Here is a 23156-nt window from a genome sequence, read left to right as displayed (position 1 = left end):
AACAACAACTGCCAGGGCAAGAATAATATCCATTGCCGGCAGTGGAGAGGACACCCAGGCCCAATCACCCTTAAAAGCTTTTTCATGTTGCCAATGCACTCGAGGCTGGAGGTTTTCCAGATGCCCATGCCAGCTGGGCTGACTCCTCCTTCTCTCAGCCTCTATCCTTCATCTCTCTCTTTACCCATGACTCCCCCCCCCACCGTAGCCCCAGCCCCTGGTCAGCAAGTTCCCTCAGAGATGAGGTCAGGCCACCTCTGATGGAGCGAGTGCAGTCCTGGATCATCAGCTCTTGGGGGGCAGGCACTGAGGGTGCCAGGGGAAGGGGAGGTGGAGCTCTGTACTGACGAGGAATCACTACTGAGCCTGGTTTCAAGGGGGCTCAGGATGGCGTGCATGAGGTGAGGTTTGTGGTAAAATCCAGGTCTAAATTCTCAGGATGCCCCATCATTTCTTGTGCACAGGTAGTTACGAACCCAGGTGGAAACAGCTCCGGTGGAGGGCTTGGGAGCAGTTAGGAGGCGGGAGGCGGCAGCGCAGGACGAGCACACAGGAAAGGGGCCTGCTGTATAAGCGAGCTCGGGGACTGAAGCCCACCAAGGAGAAGGAACAGGCAGGAAGGGAGGGGAACATGGGCGTTTAGACTTGGCTCTCTGAGGAGAGCTTGCGTTCGTGTCTCCAGCCTGTGTCTGGCAGGGAGCCCCGTCTTTCAGGAGTGGCTGCGGTGTGGACGCTGCTGCACTCAGACTGCTCTTCCTGCAACAGCTGCTCCGTCTCCATGTCATCCAGGGAGCCAGAGCTGGCCTGGATGGACACGGTGTCTGTCTTCATGCATACATGATCCCGAAGGAGGCCCCCTCGGGAGCTGCGCAGTTGCTTGAGGTCGTCCCACTCAGCATCGTCCCCAGACAGGAGGCAGATCCCCTCTACAATCTTGACCTTCTCCTTGGTGTAGTTATGGTCAGGTCCACCCTAGGGTGGAGAGTGGAGAGACACGGTCAGTTGGTTGGCTCTCTATAAAGGATCTCATGACGAACTTAGAAAGGAAGTGGATGGGCTAAGAGTGGGCATGAAGAGCGCAAAAATCCCACAAACAAATGGGGAAATTTAGTCAGAGCAAATGTATGAGGCTGAGCCTAAAAGGAAAGGAGCAGCTGTGATGATTATTACCATTATCATACAGGGAGGAGGGAGAACCGTGACTTCTGTGAGCCACTCACTGGCCACATCACCTCGGGCAAATTACTGAATATCTCTAAAACTCAGGCTCACCTCTTTAGAGTAACAGTATCCGTACCTCATAACCAATGGCTGTGAGGGTTAAATGAGGCAATCCACGCAATGCAATTAGTAGGTGCCTGACGCATAACATGCACTAGATCATGTTAGCTATTATTACATTGCTAATGGGGTTTATTAATAGGACAGCATGCTAATATACATGATCAGAAGCAATTGACAAAAGCAATTAAATGTGCATTTATTCAAGATTTTAAACTACTTTGGTGCTATTCCTTTTTCTTCTTTTGAAGTATAGTTGATTTACAATGTTAGTTTCTGGTGTACAGCAAAGTGATTCAGTTATATATATATATATACATACATGGTCAGATTCTTTTCCATTATAGCTTATTATAAGATACTGAATACAGTTTCATGTGCTATTTTATTCTTAATTCTCTTCTTTCTAACTTTCTTAAGAAGAAAGGTTTTAGAAGGTAAGACAGGAGGGCTCTAGAAAACCCTCTTGAGTTCTGTCAGTCCACTGGGCTACTGTAACCTATAAGCTTTTGTGGGAGGTTATTCTGGCTCTACTCCCAGGAGCCTCAGGGCCATTTCCAAGCAACCTGCGACTGTTCCAAGGACAGCCTTAAGTTCCACTCAGGCTTCTCCCTTTATGGATTCCTCAAGGGGTAGCCGTACTCCTGGTTTCTGGGGGATACCAACCAACATGCCGCCACTGCCAAGAGAAAATGGGCCATGGCTTGGGCTCTGTCCCTGGGATAGTGTTCCTGCCAAGAGCCCTGCAACTGCTGCTCTACTTTAGTAACAGTTCAGTTCCACAGATATTTATTGAGCCCCTTCTCTTCAATAAGCAGGATAGTTTGATGATTAAACAATATAAAATATGGTCCCTGCCCTCTGGGAGTGACAGCTCCCTTGATCAAGGCACGCACACACATGCCCAGTCACCCAGCACACCCTCCAAGCTGAATTAGTGTCAGATAAGATGCAGACCACTCAGTGTCTTCATCACAGAAAACGTGGGGTAAGTCAGGGAGATGTGGGTGACGTGGCACTAGCAATTTGGGTGATACCACGCCCTCTACAAACACACAGCAACAGGTACCTGAAATCAAGAGGAAATCAGAAGAGAAAGGGTGAAAGACTATCAGAGGGGTGAAAGAGCTGCTGAGGAAAAAGCATACAACAGGAGAAAGAGTCACATGATTTTAATTTCTAACCTAGGGCCCTCATTGGGGTTCTTTTCTGGGGCATCAGACACTCCAGGAACCCAAGAAGCTTCAGGAGTCTTTCTCTCGAAGATATTAACAGAGAAGGGGTCTACCATCCCTAAATCTGCAAGCTATCCCTGCAGGTTCTGTTTTGGCTTGTACTGGATGCTTTGTTTTAATAGGGAAATTCATGGATCCTGAAATCACATGATTATTGTATAAAGTGTATTCATTATGCCCTAGAGGTGTGAGGGCTGGCTTTGACTGTGCTAGACAGGCCAAGAGAGTAGATGGGTTAGGTCTCATAAGGGATAATTTCTAATGAAGGGTTACAGGATTTTAGAAAAAAACAAGGGTCATATCAGACTAGGAAAATCTAAGTCCCAGGCTATAGTCCCTAGTCAAAACGGGACTATTTTTCATGCCTAAACATTTAGCAAATAAATTTTCACTGCAGCAACAAAGGAGTTAAAAGAACAAAAGCATATAAACTTTCAGAATTCTAGAGAAATCCCTCTAGATTATGTGATAAGAGGAAGAATAGCAGAACTCCAGCCATTCCCAACCACAGGTGCCAAAAGCTTGGATCAGAGGTTAGAAAGGGAGAGTCCAGGAGCTCTTGGGTTTTTTGGTGTTTCCTAGGAGTTTGGGGTTATTTCAGAGGGGCACAGCCTCACTGCTGGGGAATGACAGCTCCAGGAGGGAAGGAACCCCTGAGCCTGGGAAAATATCTCCTGGCAGGGAGGTGCACACTCACATGCTTTCAGACCTAAACCTTCTGGGATCTGCTTTCTAATCTCACTCTCACTAGGGCCCCTCAAGCTGGTCCCTCAGAAGTTATAGACCTCTCCAGAAACCTGAATCACATCCCATTCTTCTGTTCACTATAACTTCCAAAATGGTAGATGGACTACCCAGCATCCCTTACTGATCTACTCAGGCAACTGGAGCATAATCTACCCCCGCCCTCCAAAAACAAACTCTTGGATATAAATTTTAATTTTTACCTCTTTCTTATAGCACAGTTGATTGTACATGGCTGGTTTGGGGATTGCTTCAATTTTCACTTCCTGAGTGGAAGTTCGGTAGGAAGGGTTGCTGTAGGTCAGGTTCCCCATTGCAGGATCAGTTAACTTGGATTTTTTGTGTCTTTAGGAGGAAAAGTGATGAGAAATTAGTTCCGATCTGTATGGGGATAGTATCTGGGGAAGCTGTAACCCAAGTTGTGGCAGGCAGCCTCTAAGAGGGCCCAGTGGTCCCTGCCTCCTGGTACTCACACCTTCTGAATTCCTGACCCGTGAGTGTGGGCTGGATTTGGTGACTCGCTTCTAATGAACAGAACATGCAAAAGTGAGGGATACTAGATTAGGTTACAAGGAAACTCCTAACAAGGAAACTGGTTTCTATCTTAGTTTGCCCTCTCTCCCTCCCTCCCTCCCTCCCCTCTCTCTTACTCTTGCTCTGAGGGAAGCAAGCTGCCATGCTGAAAGCTGTCCTATGGAAAGGCCCACAAGGCAACAAACTGCTGAGGGAGGCCTCTAGCCAACAGCCTGCGAGGAACTGAATCCTATGCTTGGAAGGGAATCCTTCCCCAGTCAAGCCTCGAGATAAGACCACAACTCTGGCTGATACCTGGATTGCTGCCTTGTAAGACACCTTGAGGCAGAAGCACCCAGCTAATCTGCATCTAGATTTCTGTTTTTTTTCTTAAATTTTATTTGTTTATTATTTTTGGCTGCATTGGGTCTTCGTTGCTGTACGTGGGCTTTCTCTAGTTGCGGTGAGCAGGGCCTACTCTTCGTTGCAGTGTGTGGGCTTCTCATTGCGGTGGCTTCTCTTGTTGTGGAGAACGGGCTCTAGGCATGTGGGCTTCAGTAGTTGTGGCGCATGGGCTTCAGTAGTTGTGGCTCGCAGGCTCTAGAGTGCAGGCTCAGTAGTTGTGGCACACGGGCTTAGTTGCTCCGCGGCATGTGGGATCTTCCTGGACCAGGGCTTGAACCTGTGTTCCCTGCATTGGCAGGTGGATTCTTAACCACTGCGCCACCAGGGAAGTCCCTGCATCTAGATTTCTGACCCACAGAAACTGTGAGATAATCAGTGGTTGTCATTTTAAGGTGCTAAGTTTCAGGGTAATTTGTTATACAGCAATAGATAACAAATACACTGAGCTTTAGAGTCAAAACAGACCTACGTTTCAATGCCACTTCTGTTACTTACTGGCTGGGGTATTGGTGGACATAATCTAAACTTTCTGAGCCTTAGATCCTCATCTGTAAAGTGAGGAATAATAATACCTGTATTACAAGGTTGTTGTAGCATTGATACATATTCATTAAATGGTAGCTGTTACTATTATTGTTGTTGTTGGTAGTAGAAGCTGCTGCAGCAGCAGCAAAATCCTGACATTTTTGCTGCAAGCTGCATTTAAAGCATTTAGGAGAAAATATATACAGAGAGGGTCATAAAAGGAAGATTCTAAATTGAATACTACACATTCCACCTTCCCAGGATGATCCCTACCGAGCAATGATATATCACCCCACATTGTAGTAAAGGGCTGTGTTTGTGTGAAGAGAAAATCATTTCCAGCTTCAATGGCTTGAGGTAGTGTAGAGTGGTGGACAAAGCAAAGATGCTAGAGTCAGTACCAGCTTTGCCTCTCACTGTGTGAACTTGGGTAACACCCTCTGTGTCCTTAGCATCCTAGTCTATAAGGAAAATCCCAAGCATTGCTGTGGTCATGAAATGAGGAAACTACTTGGGTTGTGACTGGGGAAGAAGGGTACACGTTCAGGTTTCTGCCCTTCCCTTCTGCTGCTCTGACCAGGGACCCAACTTTGAAATGAGGCTGGTCATAGGTGGAACCAGTGACCTGTCAACTTCAGGAGGTCCCAAACATGCTAATGGGACCTACAGCAAACATACAGCCACTGCAGTGGGGCTGAGGTTACCTGTACAGCATCAAAGCCGCGATCACCACCAGAATAAGCAGAATACTGAGGAGTCCACCGATGACATAGCTGACGTGAAGTCCTTCCCCTAGGGAGAGCAGAGGGACGCTAGGTGGGGACCTCCGACAATCTTCTAGCTGGTGTGAGGGGTGGGAAGATGGAGGGCTCCTTTTGTAGCTGTTGCATCCCGTACCATCTGAGGATGGCTAGGGGCCCCCTTCTCAGAGAAGAGGCCACAGTGGGAGGCGGGAGGGGGCTGAGAAGAAACCTATCACTGTGTCAGCATCTCTAATCCCGATTCCACTACCTACTAGCTGTGTGACTTAAAGCAAGATGCTTAACTTCTAAGCCTGTGTTTTCTCATCAGTTAAATGTCAATAATAAATTGCTCATAGGGCTGGTGGAGACTGAAGGTGAGTGTATATATACAAATACATATACACACACGCATGTGCACATAAATATGGCTTAGCAAGTGCCTAGCATACAGAAAGCACTCCATAAGTGGCAGCTATTATGGTTATTCTTTCTATGGATTTAGTCTAAGAAAAGGGTTCATCAACCCCAAAGAGTCCCCATGAAGGTTCTGCAAGATATCAATGGAGACTTAGATTCCTTACATCTTGTTTTTCAAAACAGTTGGGCACTGAGGACTTACCTGAAGCAGCAGGTACGGCCTCATTGGAATACGTGCAGAGGCCCAGTCGGGCATCCTTTTCAGAGCATCTGTGGGGCAGAGAAAACTGAATGTGAAGGCTACTTGTTTTCAACAAAGATCTTGCCTTCCGCCAGGCAATGGGGAAAGTCCTGTGAAGGACAGGGCTAAAGGCCTGGGAGTGGGGCTTTCAGATATGAGACTATACCAGACAGGAGATAGCGGAAGCAAGGAGAGGACAGGATGAGGAAATACAGAGAAATCAGCATGAGCCACTGTCTTCAAGATGCTATTTAAATGTGTTTTAAAATGTGTACTCTTTTTGATGTTGTTTTTGGCCGTGCAGCTTGTGGGATCCCAGCTCCCTGACCAGGGATTGAACCCAGGCCCTCGGCAGTGAAAGTGTGGAGTCCCAACCACTGGACCACCAGGGAATTCCCTAAAATATGTACTCTTTAAAGAGGATTCTTTAAAAAGGAGAAGCAGGTTTGGGAGTGAGCTGAAAGAATACTAAGGACATCAATAGCAGACGTTATTAAGCTACCAGCCAAGCAAACCTTGGATTGGACCAAGATTATCACAAGGTCTAGAGAGACTTAAAAAAATATATTGCTTTTCTTTCCTTCATTCTTTCACAAGGGAATATGCAAGACATCCAGAGGGAGGGCTTGGATAACTAACTTGAAATGCTGAGACGGTAACTCCTTTGTGGCATGTTATGAGCTGGCAACCTGCAGGAGCATCTGAAACCAAGATGTACTGAGTCTTCAAATACAACTCTGATAGGAAGAAAATACCTGAGTAGGGTTCAAAAGTTTTCTAAATAAACCTGAATAAAATCAGATTAATAATGATTGTTAGTGCTTAAAATTTAGTGACAAAGGTACATGTTTATATCTGTTTGCTTTTCTATATAAACTCTTCTAACAAGAGAAAATGGGGCATATAGAATAAGTTTGATCATGTACAAATCTTATAATTTTAGGGATGTGAGTCTAGTGGTCTTATTTGGAATTATTACTATGTTTCTGCCTTCAGAATTGAAATCACGTGTTAATTATCTTTTAAGCTACCGTTGATATTAAAAATAATATTACAATGAAAAATGTTCTAATAGAAAAAGGCCTGGGAAGATAGACATCAGTATAGTAAGAGTAGGAAATGAAATCACTGTCTCAAAAAGATATCTGCACCCCCATGTTCAATGCAGAATTATTTACAAGAGCCAAGACATGGAAACCACCTAAGTGTCCATCAATGGATAAATGGATAAAGAAAATGTGGTATAGGTATACAGTGGAACATTATTCAGCCATGAAAAAGAAGGACATTCTGCTAAGTAAAATAAGTCAGACAGAGAAAGACAAATACTATATGATATCACTTATATGTGGAATCTGAAAAAAAAAAAAAAAACCAACTCATAGATAAATTGATACCATACAGATAGGCAGTTGCCAGAGGTTGGGGGTGGACAAAATGAGTGAAGATGGTCAAAAGGCTCAAACTTCCAGTTATAAGATAAGTAAGTGCTGGGGATGTAATGTACATCATAGTGACTATAGTTAACAATATTGTATGTCTGAAAGTTGCTAAAAGAGTAGATTTTAAAAGTTTTCATTATAAGAAAAAAAAAGTATATATGTGTGGTAATGGATGTTAACTAGACTTACTGTGGTAATCATTTCACAATATACACATATATCAAATCAGAAAAAAACACTAAAGGTAATTACATATGAGAACTTATTTTTTACTCCTATCTGTATTTCCAGATGATTTTTTTGCAAAGTGTAAATAAAAAACATTTTATAAGACTTTCTCTAAATTGAATATAACATGATATTTCATCAATTTTAAGATGTGCATTTTTTCTATATTCTAATATCTCTGAGATAGGACTGTGTCTTACAATTAATGGCATCTCACAGTTGCTGTTGGTCATTTTTTCAGTTTAATCTCTCAAATCAGGATGCATTTTAAATTGACAGCACCTTCAGTCTAATGAAATATAATGTTTTACACTTAATTTGAGAGCTGTTCGTGGTTATGCTTGCTTATTTAATAACGGTGTGTGTGTGTGTGTACACATGCACATACATGCATGTGTGTTTGAGTGTTACAGGTCATTATGAACTAAGGCCATCACATCCCTGGGGATGTCCCAAGTTAAAAAGCCACAGCCCAGAGACCACTATGACTTGGTGGCTTCTAAGTAAACTGTAGGACAAGACCACGTGCTAAACTTGTTCTGTGAGAGCAAACGTCACTGCAAGAAAGGAAGAAGGAGGAATGCCGGGCAGAAACTCCTCCTGAGTGATTTCTCTCTAAAGCTCCTCTTAAAGCTTCTTGCCTTCAAAGCTAAAAAAAAAGAATCGCTTGCAACAACGTGCAAGTCTAAATATCATCTCCAGTCCCAAGCAGCAGGGACAGGTGGCTAATGATGTGATCTACCTCCCATCTGCCAGAATCATCAAGCTGGGCCTATGGTCTTCTGCTGGCAGGGGATGGCGATTTGAATCAAAGAGCCCTCAATTCCATACTGACCCACTTACCTCCCTTCCACCTCCTCCAGAGATGTGCGGGTCCAGCTGGTAGAAGAACGCAAGGTGGTCGGTAGCGTGTTAGGTAGCACGGGGCTCTTTTCACTTACGCTGGTAGCCCTGGGAGCTGGGGGCACCAGGCCAGGTACTGGAGAGAAAACAAGGACTGGAGTGGATCACTGGAGCCACAAATATCTACATATGGTCCAAGAGTAGCATGTGGAGAACTTGTTAAAGCAATCTTTTAGCTGCCCTGATCCTAGGCACCCCCATTAGATGTCCTTCTTAATACTGTACGTAAAAAGGATTTGGTTTCCAATATATTTTTTAAAATAAATTTATTTATTTTATTTATTTATTTGGCTGCGTTGAGTCTTTGTTGCTGCGCACAGGCTTTCTCTAGTTGTGGCAAGCGGGGGCTACTCTTCATTGCGGTGCGCGAGCTTCTCATTGCAGTGGCTTCTCTTGTTGCAGAACACAGGCTCTAGGCACGCAGGCTTCAGTAGTTGTGGCACATGGGCTCAGTAGTTGTGCCTCACGGGCTCTAGAGCGCAGTCTCAGTAGTTGTGGCGCACGGGCTTAGGTGCTCCACGGCATGTGGGATCTTCCCGGACCAGGGCTTGAACCCATGTCCCCTGCGTTGGCAGGTGGATTCTTAACCACTGCGCCACCAGGGAAGTCCCAGTTTCCAATATTAATAGCTCCAGATGGGCTAGCTGGCCCACAAAGGGCAGGAAGAGAGAATAATGCACAGGTCACAGTAGGGATCAGGGAATCAGGAGACCTGATTTCCATCCTAGTAAATGCCAGAAGCCAGACAAACCTGGGTCTGTACCATTCCAAAGCTCAAACTCATTGCTCCCAGTCACTCTGCTGTAAGAACCCCTGAGGGGAAATCTCACCCAGAAGAACAAAGCTGAGGCTGCTGATCCCCTGCCCTTCCAAGGGCTCTGCTGTTCCAGGAGGCCAATTAGTCCAACTCACCAAGGGAGCAGGGCCGGCCATCAGGCTCGTCAGGACAGGCACATACAAAGTCTGAGGCTCTGGCAAAGCAGAGGTGGGTGCAGCCGCCGTTGTTCACACCACAGGCATTGGTCCCTGGGGGCAAAGCAGATGTGAACGTCTGGCCTGGGGCAGAATCAAGTCTCCTAATTTGACACTTCTCAAAAAGGAGGAGATTTGGGGCTACCTTACTCCCAGGGACCGTGGGGCAGGAGGGGTATAACAACAGGGGGCTGAAAGGTCTAAGAACTTAAGATGTGAACCAAAAGGCTCTCCTGTGGCTCTAACTGTCTTGGTTATTAACAGTCCTCAGGGTGACCAACCAACCCCACCAATGGTAAGGAAGCAGGCTCAGGACCCTGGAGTCCACCTGTCTGCCGCTGAGGGGAAACCACGATGATATCCATGAGTCCCTCCACATTCGCCAACACCGTCTCCTTGTTCCGGCCTGAGTACTTGTCAACACGCTGGATTGACTTGGTCTGCCAGTCTGTCCAGTAGATCCACCTGTCCTGCTACTCAATAGGGAAACCCCAAAAAGAGTAACTATTAATAGGCAGACCCTGGTACAGCTTCCGTGCCTCAGCCCGTGTGTTCCCTCTGTCCAAATGCCCTCTTTTTCCCTTATCCATGTCAACTCCTGTGCATCCCCAGATAGACATTATCCAGGAAATTTCACCCAACCCATAGAGAATTCACCATTTTCTCCATGCTGCTCTGAGCTTGTCCTCACTTCCACAGGTGAGTTTCGACACTCTATGGTCATTTGTTTACATGTCTATCTGTCCTGCCAGATTAAGTTCTTCAAGAACAAGAATGTGGTTCATTCATCTCTCAATTTCCAGCGCTAATACTTAGTCCTCAGTCAGATGACCCAGTGGCTCAGTGAATAAATAAATTCCTGTACCTAGCAAACAGGAGTAAGTTGCGGGGGGGGGCAGTGGGGGGGCAGTCCTTCTAGGTCCCTGTTCTTCTGGGCCCATCACTCAGAGCCCTGGCCCAAGTCCTCTGGTTACTTCTGCAGGCAGCTGCCCTCTAATGTAGTGATCCTGAGATTCTCTACCAGGGGTGGGGAAGGGCAATGTAGGTGGTTCCCCTCCCATCCCTGCAGTATACATCAGAAACCTCAGGGGAAACTTGTAGACTGAAAAACTAAATTCAATATAATCCTGTAGTTTTACATTTGGAGTACAGGGGGGGAAAGCCTATCATTAAGTAAAGCCAGACAAAATGTTATTGGCCGGTAGGATATAATGTAGAATATAGATAGAGTGGATGTTTCTCAAAAAGGGACAAAGATTCGTTTTTTAGTTGTTTTTTTTTAAATTTATTTATTTTGTTTATTCCTCTTTTTTTTGGCTGCATTGGGTCTTCGTTGCTGCATGTGGGCTTTCTCAAGCTGAGGTGAGCGGGGGCTACTCTTCATTGCGGTATGTGGGCTTCTCACTGCGGTGGATTCTCTTGTTGTGGAGCATGGGCTCTAGGCACGTGGGCTTCAGTAGTTGTGGCACGTGGGCTCAGTTGTTGTGGCTTGTGGGCTCTAGAGCGCAGCCTCAGTCGTGGTGCACTGGCTTAGGTGCTCCGCGGCGTGTGGGATCTTCCTGGAGCAGGGCTCGAACCTGTGTCCCCTGCATTGGCAGGCAGATTCTTAACCACTGCGCCACCAGGGAAGCCCGAGGGACAAAGATTTTTTTTTTTTTAACATCTTTACTGGAGTATAATTGCTTTACAGTGTTGTTAGTTTCTGCTGTATAACAAAGTGAATCAGCTATATGCATATGTATATCCCCATACATATCCCCTCCCTCTTGCATTTCCCTCCCATCCTCCTTATCCCACCCCTCTAGGTGGTTGCAAAGCACTGAGCTGATCTCCCTGTGCCATGCAGCTGCTTCCCGCTAGCTATCTATTTTACATGTGGTAGTGTATATATGTCAGTGCTACTCTCTTCCTCCCAGCTTACCCTTCCCCCTCCCCGTGTCCTCAAGTCCATTCTCTATGTCTGCGTCTTTATTCCTGTCCTGCCCCTAGGTTCATCAAAACCTTTTTTTTTTTAGATTCCATATATATGTTAGCATACGGTATTTGTTTTTCTCTTTCTGACTTAATTCACTCTGTATGACAGACTCTAGGTCCATCCACCTCACTACAGATAACTCAATTTCGTTTCTTGTTATGGCTGAGTAATATTCCATCACATGTATTTACCACATCTTCTTTATCCATTCATCTGTCGATGGACACTTAGGTTGCTTCCATGTCCTGGCTATTGTAAATAGTGCTGCAATGAACATTGTGATACATGACTCTTTTTGAATTATGGTTTTCTCAGGGTATATGCCCAGTAGTGGGATTGCTGGGTCATATGGTAGTTCTATTTGTAGTTTTTTAAGGAACTTCCATACTGTTCTCCATGGTTGCTGTATCAATTTACATTCCCACCAACAGTGCAAGAGGGTTCCCTTGTCTCCACACCCTCTCCAGCATTTATTGTTTGTAGATTTTTTGATGATGGCCATTCTGACCGGTGTGAGGTGATACCTCATTGTAGTTTTGAATTGCATTTCTCTAATGATTAGTGATGTTGAGCATCTTTTCATGTGTTTGTTGGCAATCTGTATATCTTCTTTGGAGAAATGTCTATTTAGGTCTTCTGCCCATTTTTGGATTGGGTTGTTTGTTTTTTTGATATTGAGCTGCACGAGCTGCTTGTATATTTTGGAGATTAATCCTTTGTAAGTTGTTTTGTTTGCAAATATTTTCTCCCATTCTGAGTGTTGTCTTTTCGTCTTGTTTATGGTTTCCTTTGCTGTGCAAAAGCTTTTAAGTTACATTAGGTCCCATTTGTTTATTTTTGTTTTTACTCTAGGAGGTGGGTCAAAAAGGATCTTGCTGTGATTTAAGTCATAGTGTTCTGCCTATGTTTTCCTCTAAGAGTTTTATAGTGTCTGGCCTTACATTTAGGTCTTTAATCCATTTTGAACTTATTTTTGTGTATGGTGTTCTGAAGTGTTCTTTTTTTATTAATTAATTAATTTATTAATTTATTGATTGATTTTTGGCTGCACTGGGTCTTTGTTGCTGTGCATGGGCTTTCTCTAGTTGTGTTGAGCGGGGGCTACTCTTCGTTGCGGTGAACGGGCTTCACATTGCGGTGGCTTCTCTTGTTGCAGAGCACAGGCTCTAGGTGCGCGGGCTTCAGTAGTTGTGGCACATGGGCTCAGTAGTTGTGGCTCGCAGGCTGTGGAGCACAGGCTCAGTAGTTGTGGCAGACTGGCTTAGCTGCTCTGCGGCATGTGGGATTTTCCCGGACCAGGGATCGAACCCATGTCCCCTGCGTTGGCAGGTGGATTCTTAACCACTGCGCCACCAGGGAAGTCCAGGAAATGTTCTAATTTCATTATTTTACATGTAGCTGTCCAGTTTTCCCAGCACCACTTATTGAAGAGGCTGTCTTTTCTCCATTGTATACTCTTGCCTCCTTTATGAAACATGAGGTGACCATATGTGCGTGGGTTTATCCCTGGGCTTTCTATCCTGTTCCATTGATCTATATTTCTGTTTTTGTGCCAGTACCATACTGTCTTGATTACTGTAGCTTTGTAGTATAGTCTGAAGTCCAGGAGCCTGATTCCTCCAGCTCCATTTTTCTTTCTCAAGATTGTTTTGGCTATTCAGGGTCTTTTATGTTTCCATACCAGTTGTGAAATTTTTTGTTCTAGTTCTGTGAAAAATGCCATTGGTAGTTTGATAGGGATTGCACTGAATCTGTAGATTGCTTTGGGTAGTATAGTCATTTTCACAATGTTGATTCTTCCAATCCAAGAACATGGTATATCTACATCTGTTTGTATCATCTTTAAGTTCTTTCATCAGTGTCTTACAGTTTTCTGCATACAGGTCTTTTGTCTCCTTAGGTAGGTTTATTCCTTGGTATTTTTTGTTGTTGTTGTTGCAGTGGTAAATGGGAGTGTTTCCTTAATTTCTCTTTCAGATTTTTCATCATTAGTGTATAGGAATGCAAGAGATTTCTGTGCATTAATTTTGTATCCTGCTACTCTACCAAGTTCATTGATTAGCTCTAGTAGTTTTCTGGTAGCATCTTTAGGATTCTCTAAGTATAGTATCATGTCATCTGCAAACAGTGACAGTTTTACTTCTTCTTTTCCAATTTGGATTCCTTTTATTTCTTTTTCTTCTCTGACTGCTGTGGCTAAAACTTCCAAAACTATGTTGAATAATAGTGGTGAGAGTGGGTAACCTTGTCTTATTCCTGATCTTAGAGGAAATGGTTTCAGCTTTTCACCATTGAGAATGATGTTGGCTGTGGGTTTGTCATATATGGCCTTTATTGTGTTGAGGTAGGTTCCCTCTATGCCTACTTTCTGGAGAGTTTTATCATAAATGGGTGTTGAATTTTGTCAAAAGCTTTTTCTGCATCCATTGAGATTATCATATGTTTTTTATCCTTCAGTTTGTTAATAGCTGTATCACATTGATTGATTTGTGTATATTGAAGAATCCTTGCATTCCTGGGATAAACCCCACTAGATCATGGTGTATGATCCTTTTCATGTGCTGTTGGATTCTGTTTGCTAGTATTTTGTTGAGGATTTTTGCATCTATGTTCATCAGAGATACTGGTCTGTAGTTTTCTTTTTTTGTGACATCTTTGTCTGGTTTTGGTATCAGGGTGATGGTGGGCTTGTAGAATGAGTTTGGGAGTGTTCCTCCCGAGGGACAAAGATTTTTAAATGATTGAGAATCCCTGTTTTGGCCCCAAGCTTGATATACCTTTTTTCCTTTCTTGAATTATTATACAGGGTTAGAACTCTAAAATAATGACAGCTAATACTAAATAAAATGATTAGAAATAACACGCACTGAGTGCCAGATACTCTGCTGATGCTTTGTGTATATTTCAGGAGGATACTATTATTAAACTCATTTATTTTATAAGTAAGTGAAGCTTAGAGAAGTTCACTATCTTGTCCAAGTTGCATAGTTACTTCATGACAGAGGCAGAACGTGAACCCCCAGAGCTGGCTCATGGGAGGTACTCACTCAACAAACACTTACCCAACCAGCTACCTGCCTCAGCACTCTGGCTCTCAGCCACTCCACACCTCTGCCCACTAAAGTAAGCTGCCTGAGCTTGCATGCTGGGACCACAGCACTGGGATCAACTGGGGAACTTGTTAAGATGAATATTCCTTGCCCAACCCTCAGGAGGCAGATTCTTTATATCCAGTGCCCGGGAATATGCATTTTAACAAGTTCCACAGTTGACTCCGTACAGCTGTTTGAGAGCCACTCCTTCGAATGTTAGAACATGGGACAGCAGGAGCAGCAGGGCACATAGTGGCAAGGCTTCAGTGTACAAGAATCACCCCTAAAATGAGCTTCCATAGCCAACCTGTTCAGTAGCACCTGGGGCTGAGGCTGCTGATGCAGAACCCCGAGGAAACACCCCTGTCAAGGAGGTTTAGTTACCTCTCTCCTGAGCCAGTACCTGAGTGAGAGCAAAGGGGTGCGACACGTGGCTGACCAAGACCTGCCGGAGCTTCCCACTGAGGTCGGCGCTCTCAATCCGGTCCAGATGGGCATCCACCCAGTAGATCCTGTAAAGGAAAGGAGAAAAGGCGGCTGCTGAAAACACTTGCCAGGGAGCCCAGCCCTGCCCTCAGGGAGCTAGCTGTCCCCTCCTGAGCTGAACTGGCAGGTGCTGTGAGCAGTCAAGTTGACTTGATACGAGGTCACTGGGAATCCCCAAGCTGAAGAGCAGAACTTGGTTGGTGACTCTTAAGTGGGGAGGCCAGGGCTGTTCTGGGGAGGGTAGAAATCTAGTGACCTCGGAGGAGCCAGCCCCCAGTCTCATCTTCAACGACTTGATCACCCTTTGACTCCTACCCAAGAATCTAAGCCCAAATTCTTATGAACACCCTTCAAGAAGAGACTCAGTCTACAAAGAGCTCAGTGAAGTTAACGGAAGAGGGCATTCCTCTCCTCCAGTCCAACTCTCCAGGTGACTTTGATTCCCCTCCCTTCTTCTGAGAGCAGAAAGGAGAACTGACTGCTTTGGAGCCCCTTCCTCCGTCTTCTCCCGCCCTCCAGTATTTTTTTTTTTTTGGCTGCATTGGTTCTTTGTTGCTGTGTACGGACTCTCCCCAGTTGCGGCGAGCAGGGGCTACTCTTTGTTGCAGTGCATGAGCTCTAGGCGCACAAGCCTCAGTAGATATGGCTCGTGGGCTCTAGAGCACAGGCTCAGCAGTTGTGGCGCACGGGCCCAGCTGCTCCGCGGCATGCGGGATCTTCCCGGACCAGGGCTCGAACCCGTGTCCCCTGCGTTGGCAGGCGGACTCCTAACCACTGTGCCACCAGAGAAGTCCCCCTCCAGTATTTTTAATCTAGATCAGGAGTTGCAAATTCCAATACCTGATGGGATCAGGAGAGCAACAAATGCAAAGAATCAGCCGTTAACTGGATGGGGGGGTCCAGCCAGAGGATATGCTCTGCTAAAGCATTCAAATGAAAAACATGTAAACCAGATAATCCCCGCCTGAGGGTTGAGTGCTGGATTCAGCAACACCTGCTCCAAGAATTTGTTCCCTCATACTTCTCACTGCTTGCTTTTCCCTACCTACCAAGGAGCTTTCTACTTGTTTGTTTTCACTACTTCAATCTCAACCATCCCCTCCTCTGCCCACCTGTTTTCCAGGAGGCTGTCTGGGACAGGATTCCCACCTGCGGGTATCATAGTCCAGGGTAAGGCCATTGGGCCAACCCAGGTCTGTGTTGATGAGGACCTTCCGCTCAGAGCCATCCAGGTTCGCCCGTTCAATCTTGGCAATGTGGCCCCAGTCTGTCCAGAAGAGGTACCTGGGACACAACAGTGCCATCAGCAAGACATGGGAAGATGGCACCCAGAGGTCGAGAGAATACAGGGACACCCAGATAGCATTAATATATAGGCATCTTTCAAGAGCCTCTTCACCAGGCCCTTCTTCCCTGGGTCTCTTTTCTGCTGGCCAAAAACTTACCCCTTCCTGGGGAAAACGGCAATGGCCCGAGGTTCATCCAGGCTGTTGTTAATCAGCACTTTGCGGCAGGAACCATCTAGCCTCGACGCTTCAATGGTATTTCGGCCTGTATCTGTCCAGTACAGATTCCTGGCCACCCAGTCCACTGCCAGCCCATCGGTGGTCTTCAGCCCACGCCCGATCACCGTCTCCATGTTGCTGCCATTCAGATCTGCTCGCCTTGGGAAACAGCCCAGGGTTGGATGACTGACCAGATCAGCAATAGGCTGATACCCCTTTCATCCATGTTCCCATAATTGGATTCCCACTACACTGTAAGCTCCATAGGGGCAGGGACCAAGTATTTATAAGTACATTCCTCAGCGTCTAGCACAGTAGGTATTCAAAATATCTGCCAAATTGAATAAATTATTGGGAGGACAGAGTGTTTCCTGCTGTAAGTAGGGGGCATTTGGGCCCATGTCTTGCCAAAAGACAGGTTAATAAACCCCATACACCTTAAAGGAGGAGACGAGGATTGCTAGATAGTGATTATGAGAAAGGGCAGATTTTTCCAACATCTACCGGGCATTTTTATAGCAGTCCTACACCAGGGAATTCAACCTCAGGATGGGGGGCATGTCACAAATACACGGGGGACTTTTCTTAACTACATATGCCCACCAGCTCCCAGATTCTAATACACCCGTCAAGGAGAACAAAAGGGAATGCTCCTGTTCTTCCACGTGAGAATCTGTGCCATGATAAAACCCTCTAACTGGTGACAGGGTACCACATTCCTCAGCTGTGTCGGGGTAAAAAATTGGAATAATAACAAATAAAACAAAAAATATTAAAAAACAAAACCCAACACCACCTTGTAAATAACCATAAGCCTTGGCATTTGGCCAGCGTTCCTGCATTATAATACAGATACTTGGTTTGGCTACATGGCCAACTGATCAATGAGTCTTAGAGGATCACTGGAGCGCCTGCAGAGCCCAATGGTAGAGGTAGAAAGCTCCAGGTCCCCAGCCTGACTTTATCTGTTTGTTTTACATACTGGGCTTCTATTAATCTTTTTTTGTTTAATATTTATTTATTTATTTGGCTGTGCTGGGTCTTAGTTGTGGCATGCAGGATATTTTTTAGTTGCGACATGCGAACTCTTAGTTGCAGCATGTGTGTGGGATCTAGTTCTCTGACCAGAGATCAAACCTGGGCCCCCTGCACTGGGAGTATGGAGTCTTAGCCACTGGACCACCGGGGAAGTCTCTATTAATCTTTAAATAGATAAATTCCCTGGCGGTCCAGTGGGTAGAACTCCGCACTTCCACCACAGGGGACACAATCCCTGGTTAGGAAATCCCACAAGCCGAGTGGCGTGACCAGAAAAAAAAAAAAATCTTGAAACACTTCGTAATCTTTAAATAAACAAAAGAAAACAAAAGTTTGAAACTGCTGTAAGTGATAACACTATAAAGCATACAGTTCAGGGTCAGAACTCACTATCCAAGTTGTGGAATCACTTAGTCCATTTAGAGGTCAACATAGACCATAACCTCACCCATCAGAGGTCAGAAGCAGGTCTGTGTCCTCTAGAGGTTTCGGGGACACTCATACCTGATAACATCCAGGAACACATCTGTGTAATAGACCTTTCCATCCACACTGTCATAATCCAGGGAGATGACATTGTTGAGCTCGGGAACGGGCACGTGCACATCTGTGTGGTCGCTGGTGTCCAGTGAGATACGCCGGATGGAGCCGCGGCTGGAGAAGAGCAGGTAGGTCTCAGGAGAGGGGTCACAGGTCTTCCCATCTCCCTTCAGCTGGATGCCAGTGGGGCAGGCACAGGAAAAGCCAGAGGGCCGAGGCAGGCAGAGGTGAGAGCAGCCACCATTTCTCGAGTTGCACTTGTTAAAACCTGAGAAAGAGAAGCACGAGTTTTGACACCCAGTCTGAAATATGGTCTGAATCTTAAAAAGGCCCTAGTTTTTTGTGTCTGATTGTCTGCTGTTCTACATAACAGGATTCGGTGCCTGGCAGGGAAGAGGCAGAAGGAGCAGGGGTGTCTCCAGGAGTCCTTTGAAGGTGACAGCACCGTGCTGCTGCAGTACCAGCCATACCCAGAGGGAACACAGCCTGATCCTGCAAGCGGGCTTAGGCAGGTCCCTGTCTCTCTGGTTGTAAAGGCATCTCTGTGCTCTGGATATATCTCTGATGTTGAGATACCCCCAGAAAGTCAGAGGCTCTGGCTTACAGCCCTAGGGGTCTTCTCACCCAGTGGCTGTGCCCTGTCCACAGCCTGGATGTCCATGAGGCCTGGCAGGTTGGACCTCACCAGGATGACATTGCTGCCAGTACCCTTGTCGGCACGGTGGATGCTACGGGTCTGCCAGTCAGTCCAGTAGATATAGGAGTCGAGCAGGGTGAGGCCATATGGGTGCTGCACAGGTGACACCAGTGTGTGCCGACTGGCACCATTCAGATCAGCAGCCTCAATTCTCTGTAGAGGAAGGAGAGGGTGAGGGGTGGCTATCAGAAGACTGGGAGCCCTCAGCGGAGATCCCAGATAGGCCCCTCCCATATCCCCAGGCTTCTGCCAAGCGGCAGGAGCAGGACCCTCACCTCCGTGTGGGCATCAGCCCAGAGCAGTTGGGAGCTGGCCTTGTCCACAGTCAGTCCATTGGGCCACCCTAGGTTGTTGCTGATGAGCACGGTACGGTCTGAGCCATCCATTCCAGACCGCTCTAACTTGGCATTCTCCCCCCAGTCTGTCCAGTACATGAACCTGGGCAAGAAACAATACTAGCTGGTTATTTCCACAGTTCCTGTATACTGTGAGTACTTAACAATATGCCAAACACTGTGAAAAGTATTTAAATGCACAAAAGGGAGTTGCTGCTTAATGAACACAGAATTTCAGATTTGCAAGATGAAAAAGTTCTGGAGATCTGTTTCACAATAATGTGAATGTACTTAACACTACTGAACTGTACACTTAAAAATGGTTAAGATGGTAAATTTAATGTTATGTTTTTTACAATTTAAAAAAAGTACTTTCCACGCATTATCCCACTTAATCCTCACAAGGTCCACAGGCATGCATTTTCATTATCGGCTCCGTTTTAAAGGCAAGGAAGCTGAGGACCAGGGAGGTTAAATATTGGACCCAAAGTGACAGACGCAGCTAATAAATGGTGAAGAAATTTGAATCCTGGATTTCTGATTCCGAGGTTCATGCTTTTAACCTCTACACTATACTGCCACCCTGCAAGAAGTCACAAGGAAGTGGAAGCGCCCCAGAGAGGTCAGTCTCAGTGCTCCTTTGAAGCATGCTTGCTCTCCACTGCCCCCCTTCACCCCATCCTTCGCCCCAGCTGAGCCAGCCCATCCCGCAGCCTGGAGACACAGAAGTGCTCTCACCCCATCTCGTGGTACAGTACAATGGCACGGGGGCTGTCAAGGTTCTGCCACACCAACACCTTCCGCATGGACCCGTCCAGGTTGCCCACTTCAATCCGGTTGGTTCCCGTGTCTGTCCAGTACACTTTCCGGCCAATGGCATCCACTGCGAGCCCATCTGTGGTCTGCAGCCCTGCAGGAAGTCAAGACAGCACACTGGCTCCTGCCTTAAAACAGATGGGATATCTCCCCCAGCTCTGTAGCCAGACAGGTGGTCCCCGGGCTGGGAGCAAGGCTCACCTGTGGTGATGATGTCCTCATGCTGTGAGCCATCCAGATTGGCACGGCTGATCCTGTGCAGCGTGCTGTCTGACCAGTACACTTTTCCTGGAAAGGGAAGCCTTGGCTCAGCCTGGACTTTCACCCCGCCCCCCAAAGGAACACACACAGCTAACATGCCCTGAGATACCAGGGCATGTCAGAGAGCCCTACACCCCTGAGCAGAGGATATCAAGGGAAATATAGAAATATCATAGCAGGATAGCTCTTGGCAGAGATGAAGAGGAAGGCCCCCAAACCCCATGCCCTCATAACCAAAGAGAAAGTGCTATAGAGATGGGGCAGGGGTCATGCCAGAGGGAACGGGGAGCCCCCAGGCTCTTACCAGGAGGCAAAGGTGGTGGGAAAGCAAGGGCAGCAGTTGCTATAAGGCAGGGACAGTGGGCCAGGAGAGAAGGGAGGGCCACACAGACCTTCCTGGGGATCCACTCCAATGGCAATGGTGTTCTTCATGGTAATGTTGATTGGTACCACCACATCGGCAAAATAAGGGATGTCCAAGGAGACCATGCGTATGTCTATCCTCCTGGCGAAGATGAGGAAACTGTTCATGCCTGCCCAGGTGGAGAGAGAAGGAAAGAGGACAGTCATCCTAGCACAGCCATTAAGAAGATTTGGAGTAAGGCAAACTGAAGTTCATGCCCTGTCTCCATTAGTTTTTAGTTTTGTGATCCTGGGCACATTACTTAAATTGTTTAAGGTTCACTTTCATCATCTGTAAAATGGGGACAATAACAGGGTGGCTGTAGAAATAAAAGAGATCACGTACAGAAAACCCTTAGCATTGGGTCTGATACATAGTCATAACTCTTTATTAATATCATGAAAATGAATCTCTTTGAAAGACCTTTTACCATGAAGTTTAAGAAACTTCATGTTAGGTGAAGGAGGGCTTTACCCACAACCTGAGAAGCACAATTCAGAGCTCCTTTCTTGCTCTAATTCCCCAGGAAGTTAGGGTTCAAATGCAGCCTACCATGCAGCAGCCCCTAGGGAGAAACCTCAACATCCAACATCTGGGCAGCCAGGTCCTGCTTCTGAGACCTTTCAGTTAAGGTTATACGAAGGTTGTGCTGGTTGTGTGTACTCACAAAAGTGCCATTTCCAAAGGAGGTACCATCAAATTGTAGATATCATATGTTCTAGTATTTACTATACCAATTTTGGGCAGAAGGAACAAAACTGACTTGTTCTAACAGAACCAGTATATTATGACAATTTCCCAACAGATAAAAGTAAAGTGTCTGAGGAAGGAGCATCTTTTTCTAATATGCATGAAGACACCATGAGACCTAGTTGGATCCTGCTTCTAATCCTGTCTACCTGCTCCTCTGGACCTCTTCTTTTTTCTAAAAGCTTTGTCTCGCCCCTAAGCCTCTAGAAGCTTAGGTTTCTCAGACCACACCAGAGTCCACTTTCAGGGAAGAAAGAGAGCCACTGCTCCTCCCAGAGAGGCTCTATCTAGGTCTGTGATGCTTAGACCTACCTGGTGAACAGGTCTTGCCATCAGGCATCAGGTTGATGCCCGTGGGGCAGGTACAGCTAAAGGCACTTGGATTTGGGGACCGAAGACACAGGTGGCTGCAGCCGCCATTCTCCGTAGCGCATGGTGTGGACACTGTGTGGAGAGGAGTGGGTCAATGGGAAGGACCGTTGCAGAGGGAAGCAGAGGAGAAGCAAGTGTGGGCCAAGGGCTGCTTACCTGGGGGTCGCCGGCGGTGGAAGACGTGGATGTCCATGAGGTTTTCCAAGTTCTCCTGCAGGGTCTCCCGGTCCAGTCCCGTCAGCCGGTCGGCACTCTGAATACTCTTGGTCTGCCAGTCAGTCCAATAGATGCGCTCTCCATAGAGGGTCAGCCCAAATGGGTGGGGCAGCTGGCTTCCAATCAGTACCTGCCAGGGACCCAGCACTTGTGTCATGCCCCAGCAAGTCCTGACAGTACAGAGCAGTGGTCAAGGGCTCAGGTGAGGAGGCAGGATGCAGCTCCGCCAGTACCACCTGCTGTGTGACCTTGAGCTAGAGCTGGTTATAAAATCTGAGGCTTGGTCAGCCAATCTGTGATATGATCATGACAGTGCCTGGCTCCAAGGGTTGCGTGATGATTGTAAAAGATCATGGATTATTTACATAATCTCAAAGTGTCTCTGCAGAAATTACTTATTAATTACAAAAGGAGAAAGAGCAACTTTACAGTGGACACCACCTTAACTGCACAACCAAAGTTGGTATCACAATGATGGGACAAGCTGACATCAGTGGCTACTGATAAGACACATTGAAAACTCAGGACACGACTTTACTTACTGTAGTATTTCTGCCCCAAATGCATAATCTGAACTTAATCACAAGGAAACATCAGACAAACTGAGGGACATTCTACAAAATAACTGGCATTTACGCTTTAAAGATACCAAGATCAGGAAAGACAAAGACAGGCTGAGGAAATGTTCCAGATTAAAGAGACATGATTACTAAAAACAACTGTGATCTGGGATTGGATCCTGGACTAAAAAAGAAAAATGAAAAAAAAAAAAAGCTATAAGGACATTATCGGGGCAATTGGTGGTGAAATTGAATATAGACTGTGGATTGGATAGTAATATTGTATCAATGATAAATTTCCTGATATTGATCATTATACTGTGATTATACAAGACAATGTTCTTGTTCTTAGGAACTATGCACTGGACTATTTTGGGTTCAACGGCAGGATGTCTCCAATTTAATCTCAGATGGTTCAGAAGAATTGTGTGTGTGGGGTGTGTGTGTGTGTGTGTGTGTGT

General features: G+C 46.1%; 1 protein-coding gene across 1 annotated transcript in view; it reads right to left on the bottom strand.

Moving 5' to 3' along the window:
* Window positions 1-639: 639 nt before the first annotated feature.
* LRP4 (LDL receptor related protein 4) overlaps window positions 640-23156 on the bottom strand; it is a gene marked incomplete at both ends in the record, with an annotated part of 49806 nt that continues 27289 nt past the window's right edge. Inside the window, 18 exons of the mRNA XM_079708402.1 lie at window positions 640-972; window positions 3464-3605; window positions 5408-5495; window positions 6066-6133; window positions 8618-8753; window positions 9590-9703; window positions 9978-10122; window positions 15120-15228; window positions 16352-16486; window positions 16648-16866; window positions 18250-18553; window positions 18910-19135; window positions 19258-19420; window positions 20056-20227; window positions 20335-20421; window positions 20787-20927; window positions 21860-21991; window positions 22076-22265. Coding sequence (XP_079564528.1) covers window positions 640-972; window positions 3464-3605; window positions 5408-5495; window positions 6066-6133; window positions 8618-8753; window positions 9590-9703; window positions 9978-10122; window positions 15120-15228; window positions 16352-16486; window positions 16648-16866; window positions 18250-18553; window positions 18910-19135; window positions 19258-19420; window positions 20056-20227; window positions 20335-20421; window positions 20787-20927; window positions 21860-21991; window positions 22076-22265 — 2904 coding nt within the window. The remainder of the gene's footprint in view (window positions 973-3463; window positions 3606-5407; window positions 5496-6065; window positions 6134-8617; window positions 8754-9589; window positions 9704-9977; window positions 10123-15119; window positions 15229-16351; window positions 16487-16647; window positions 16867-18249; window positions 18554-18909; window positions 19136-19257; window positions 19421-20055; window positions 20228-20334; window positions 20422-20786; window positions 20928-21859; window positions 21992-22075; window positions 22266-23156) is intronic.

Source organism: Hyperoodon ampullatus, assembly GCF_949752795.1.
Source record: "Hyperoodon ampullatus genome assembly, chromosome: 7".
Lineage (NCBI taxonomy): Eukaryota > Metazoa > Chordata > Mammalia > Artiodactyla > Ziphiidae > Hyperoodon > Hyperoodon ampullatus.
This window is presented reverse-complemented; position numbering and strand designations above follow the sequence as displayed.